Genomic DNA, 4,313 nt, shown 5'->3' on the forward strand with positions numbered 1-4,313 from the left:
GAATGGACAATATACACCCAACAAAACAAACGACATACACCCAACTTGATCCACAAAATACACCCAAATGGTTCACAAAATACATCCAAATCTCAAATAATAAGAAGATTTTATTAAATAATAAAGCTTCTTACGTTTCAGAGGACACGTAGCAACCTTCTGTCGATCGCAGGTCAGCTTGGTTCTCCCTGCGAAACAAGATACAATTATTAGCAAACAAAACACACCAAAATCTCAAATACACAGCCCAGCAAGACATACCCCTCTGTAGCAGATTTATCAACATTTTTCCTTAGCAATTCATCGAGTTCGTCACTTGATATTTCATATCTTTCACTACATTCATAAAATAAGATGTTAACAAAAATAATTACGATGATAGACCGTAATATAGCTTACGAGGTACTGTACCCGTCAAAGTATTGATCTTCTTCAGGAGGTGAATCCTCCACAACAACTTTTTTCTTTTTTTGTTGTGTTCTGGGTGGAAAAAAAATAGTACAATCAGAAATAAAAAATTAATTTTATCACAGAATATTATCCAAAGAAGTGCTTACTTTTTGGTGTTGTTTTTGTTTTTTTCTTTTTCTTCTCCTTCTCCGCAGGTGATGATTCTTCACTCCTATAAGTTAATAATAGACACTTCAGTTAACACACGAAATCTTTATAATGAAGCCAAAAGAAAGGAGTAATAATTTTAGGACATTACTCATCACTTGGTTCAAATTCAGATTCTGAATCAGAATCTGACTCCTCTTGCCTCTGCTTTCTTTTTCTGGAGTCCATTCTGGAAGGCAAACAATTGTCATTTAGAACATACTAAAAATACACCCAAATGAATTCATGAGATACACCCAACTGAATATACAATATACACCCAACGCAGCAAATGAAACACACCCTGCTTAATAAGCTACATACACCCAACGTGAACAAACAAAATACACCCAACCCGAAAAAGAAATTACACCCAAGTATGGTACTTACTTTTTCCCCTTTTTGCTGGGGTGTTTTCTTCCTGAATCCTCTGAGTCTTCTTGAGCCTCAGACTCAGAGGTAGAAGTGTCACTGTCAGTAGTTTCTGTCTCCGAAGAAGATGTTGGACTCGTCTTCCTTTTTTTTGTTTTTTTGATTTTTTGATTTTTTCTTTTTTTTCTTTTTTTTTCATTTTTTCTCTTGTCTCTGCCATCTTCACAATCCCCTGAAACATGAGATATTTTAGTTAGCAGCATTCGGGTAAATAAAATACACCCAACTTATTATGTTTACTTACCAAAATTTCCTCTCTTTCTGCAGTCATTCTTTCCACCAACTGCTCCTTAGTCCAGTTGGCAATCCAAAACTTTGGTGGTCTTTCAGCCCTGTTCTTGCCTTTGCTTTTTGAAGGATGAAAGTAGATTATCATTAGGGCGAAGAGACAGCCATTAATTGCCTTCTTCTTCTTCTCCTGGTAGTCTGTGATGCCCTTGATCATGAAGGTCAAAACATGCCCCCCAGTTTCTCTCCGATATGCCGTCCATCTTAAAAATTGGGGCCAGGTGCACGGGCGATATTTTGTTTATCGTCGTTGGCAAAAGAAACGCCATCTGTATGTAGAGGATGAATATCCTCTTGAACATCAGGCGTTCCTCTTCGTTGCCAACGCCGATTTCCATCATTTCATCGGTAAGACTTTTGAGGGTCTTACCCTGGAATCTTCTATAAATTATTTTGTCATCATCAGAAAGTTTCTTATACTCAACTTTCTCAGGAAATAGATCTCCTACAAAAAGGAAGACAACAAAGTATCCAAGTCGGTTCAAATTCACCCAAGTATCAACTTAAATACACCCAAGCAACAACTTAATATACACCTATAATTTTAAGCTAGTTACCTGTTGCATTGATCCCAGGCGCATGACCTTTTTTTTTTGGTGTTATTTGGAAAGAACCATATCCTGTCTTCAGTTTGTTCTCCCCAAGTTTGAAGTTGTTTGCCAGCTCCCTTAAGAGTTGGTGATCCACCCTTAGTGGTGGGATGTGCATCAACCCACTGAATCCAAGATCCCTCACAATCGCCTTCTTCTCCTCAGTCATGTTTCTGAACTTATCACTCAGGAGATGTGTGGCACACTTAAGGTCTTTTGTTTGGTTTCTTGCTGCCATTTTCTCTGAAACGAAAAACACACCCAAAGATATCAGTAAGATACACCCATATATATATGACTCAGATATACCCATTAATAACAATAAGATACACCCATTGATAACAGTAAGATACACCCATATATATGACTTAGATACACCCAAAGATATCAACAAGATACACCCAGTGATTACAGTGAGATACACCCATAGATATTATTCAGATACATCCATATAGATATCAGTCAGATATCACTCAACCATGCTTCAATATCAAGCCACATTACAAGGTTAAGCAGTATACACCCCCAATCTACGGAATAAACCCCTAAAAATCAACAAAAATAGCAGGAGAACTTAGAACAACAACGTAGAACGACGTAGAACTTAGAACAACGACGTAGAACTTAGAATAGTGTAACAAAGAAGCAAGAATAATAGTAAACCCTAGAAGAACGACGTAGAAGAAAAGTAAAATATACAGGAATCTTAATGAACTTACGTTGAGTATTGTTGCTTTGTTTTCTCTTCAGATTCTTCACGGAGAGTTTGATGGTGTTTTGATGGAGGTTTCGAACAACGATTTGTATATTTTGAACTTTGATTTTCGCTCGAAAATGGGACGGTTTCCTTGTTTTCAAAGCGCTTTGAGAAGTGGAAGAAGTGGAAGAAGTGGAAGAGTCTGCCATACGTAACCGTTCGAGTGTTGAGCGCGTGATTTTGACGCGCCATGTTATTTCTCTTCATGCGCGTGAGTTCTATTTGGGCTGGGCCAACTTGTAAGCTTGTAAACTTGTATGTGTAGCAGGCCCGATTTTTTAATTGACCATTTAATTTAAAAGGAGTGTCTTTTACCGTAATCTATGGCACTACTTGTGCATCATGAAGGTGCACGAGCAAGACATCGACCCGTCGGGTCAAATATGTCCGGTTCAAATTAAATTGACCGGTTTAAAGTAAGTTAAACTGGTTTTTAATAGATTAATTGAAAGAATAGTTAAAAGTGTAATTTAGATCAATTTAAAATTCGGTTCACTAATTTTTTAATTGAACCGCTAAGTCCGATCCGGATTTGATAACTATGGCTAGAGTAATAAGTAGAATTTCGATGTAAAAAAACTAAATTCAGCAATATAGGAGAAGAATAAAAAGATGGAGAGAGAAGAGTTTTGATCTATAAAAGAGTATTGTGCTATTCATTTCACTGGTCTATCATACAACTAATACATACTTTTTATAGAAGGTTGTTATAACAAAATCTAAACCAAAGAAAGTTATTAACCAACTTTTTTTTGCTAGTTTGCATTACTCTTAACAAAATCAGTTTTGACATCTAATTCTGTTTTAATTTGTTATCATTCCTATCAGCCTTCTTCAAGTTTAAAGACACTTTTTAAGTGACCTTGAACTTGGATTTCAACTAATTGAATATCGAAAAAGAGAATGGTTTACTGTAGATGTCACTAACTTGGTCAAGCCCATATATATCAACAATGTTCAACTTATGTTGAGTTACTAAATAAATAATTTCAGGTCTTGTTAGTGTATAATATTGCAATGCACCAACAATAGATCGATAGTGTGTAGGATTTTCATATGCTTTTGATTCCTGATGTGACAGCTTTTTAGAGGTAAAATCATGGGAGTTGGGACAGGTTTAGGGGTGGCAATGGGTAGGGGTAAGGTAGGGTTTGAAGTCAACCCTAACACTACTTGCGGGTTGAGAATATTCCAACCCTAACCCTACCCGTTCTCAACCCGCGGGTACTTGACCCTACCTGCGGGTTACAAAAAAGATGCAAAATTATTATATAACTTCATGATAATTTAAAATAAAATTGATTTTTATGTAAAAAAAAGTATTAAATTATCAATTAATGATATTTTTTTAATGGCTAAGGATCTTTTACATCTAGTAAGAGGTCTTTAGGTTTAACATCCACTTAAAACATATTTTTATATAAATATATAATATATACATATATAAAGGATAGAGTCGGATTGGGTACCCGCGGATAGGGTACATGTTGCCACCCTAGACAGGTTTGGCATCACTCATTGCTGCCCTTGACATTGGCAAAGACGATAAGCTTCTAAAGGTAGTTTTTCTGCTTCAATGCGTAAAAAACAGTTAAAAGTGCCAAGACTCTTTAAAGAAAATATGTTATTCAAATTGTGCATAAGCTGTG

At 36.1% G+C, this 4,313-nt stretch overlaps 1 protein-coding gene and 1 long non-coding RNA gene across 2 annotated transcripts; both read right to left on the reverse strand.

Annotated features, from left to right (window-relative positions):
* Positions 1-565: 565 nt before the first annotated feature.
* On the reverse strand, positions 566-1,105 carry LOC110276480 (uncharacterized). The gene is made up of 3 exons (XR_008003893.1): positions 988-1,105; positions 710-787; positions 566-622 (listed from the first exon to the last, which is right to left on the reverse strand). It is a non-coding gene; the product is annotated as an uncharacterized LOC110276480 (long non-coding RNA).
* Positions 1,106-1,424: 319 nt separating this feature from the next.
* On the reverse strand, positions 1,425-2,821 carry LOC107494939 (uncharacterized). The gene is made up of 3 exons (XM_052255692.1): positions 2,627-2,821; positions 1,875-2,150; positions 1,425-1,762 (listed from the first exon to the last, which is right to left on the reverse strand). The coding sequence occupies exons 1-3, from the start codon at positions 2,811-2,813 to the stop codon at positions 1,425-1,427; spliced, it is 801 nt and encodes a 266-aa protein (XP_052111652.1). The 5' UTR covers positions 2,814-2,821.
* Between the last annotated feature and the right edge of the window lie 1,492 nt (positions 2,822-4,313).

Source organism: Arachis duranensis, chromosome 10 (genome assembly GCF_000817695.3).
Source record: "Arachis duranensis cultivar V14167 chromosome 10, aradu.V14167.gnm2.J7QH, whole genome shotgun sequence".
Taxonomy (NCBI): domain Eukaryota; kingdom Viridiplantae; phylum Streptophyta; class Magnoliopsida; order Fabales; family Fabaceae; genus Arachis; species Arachis duranensis.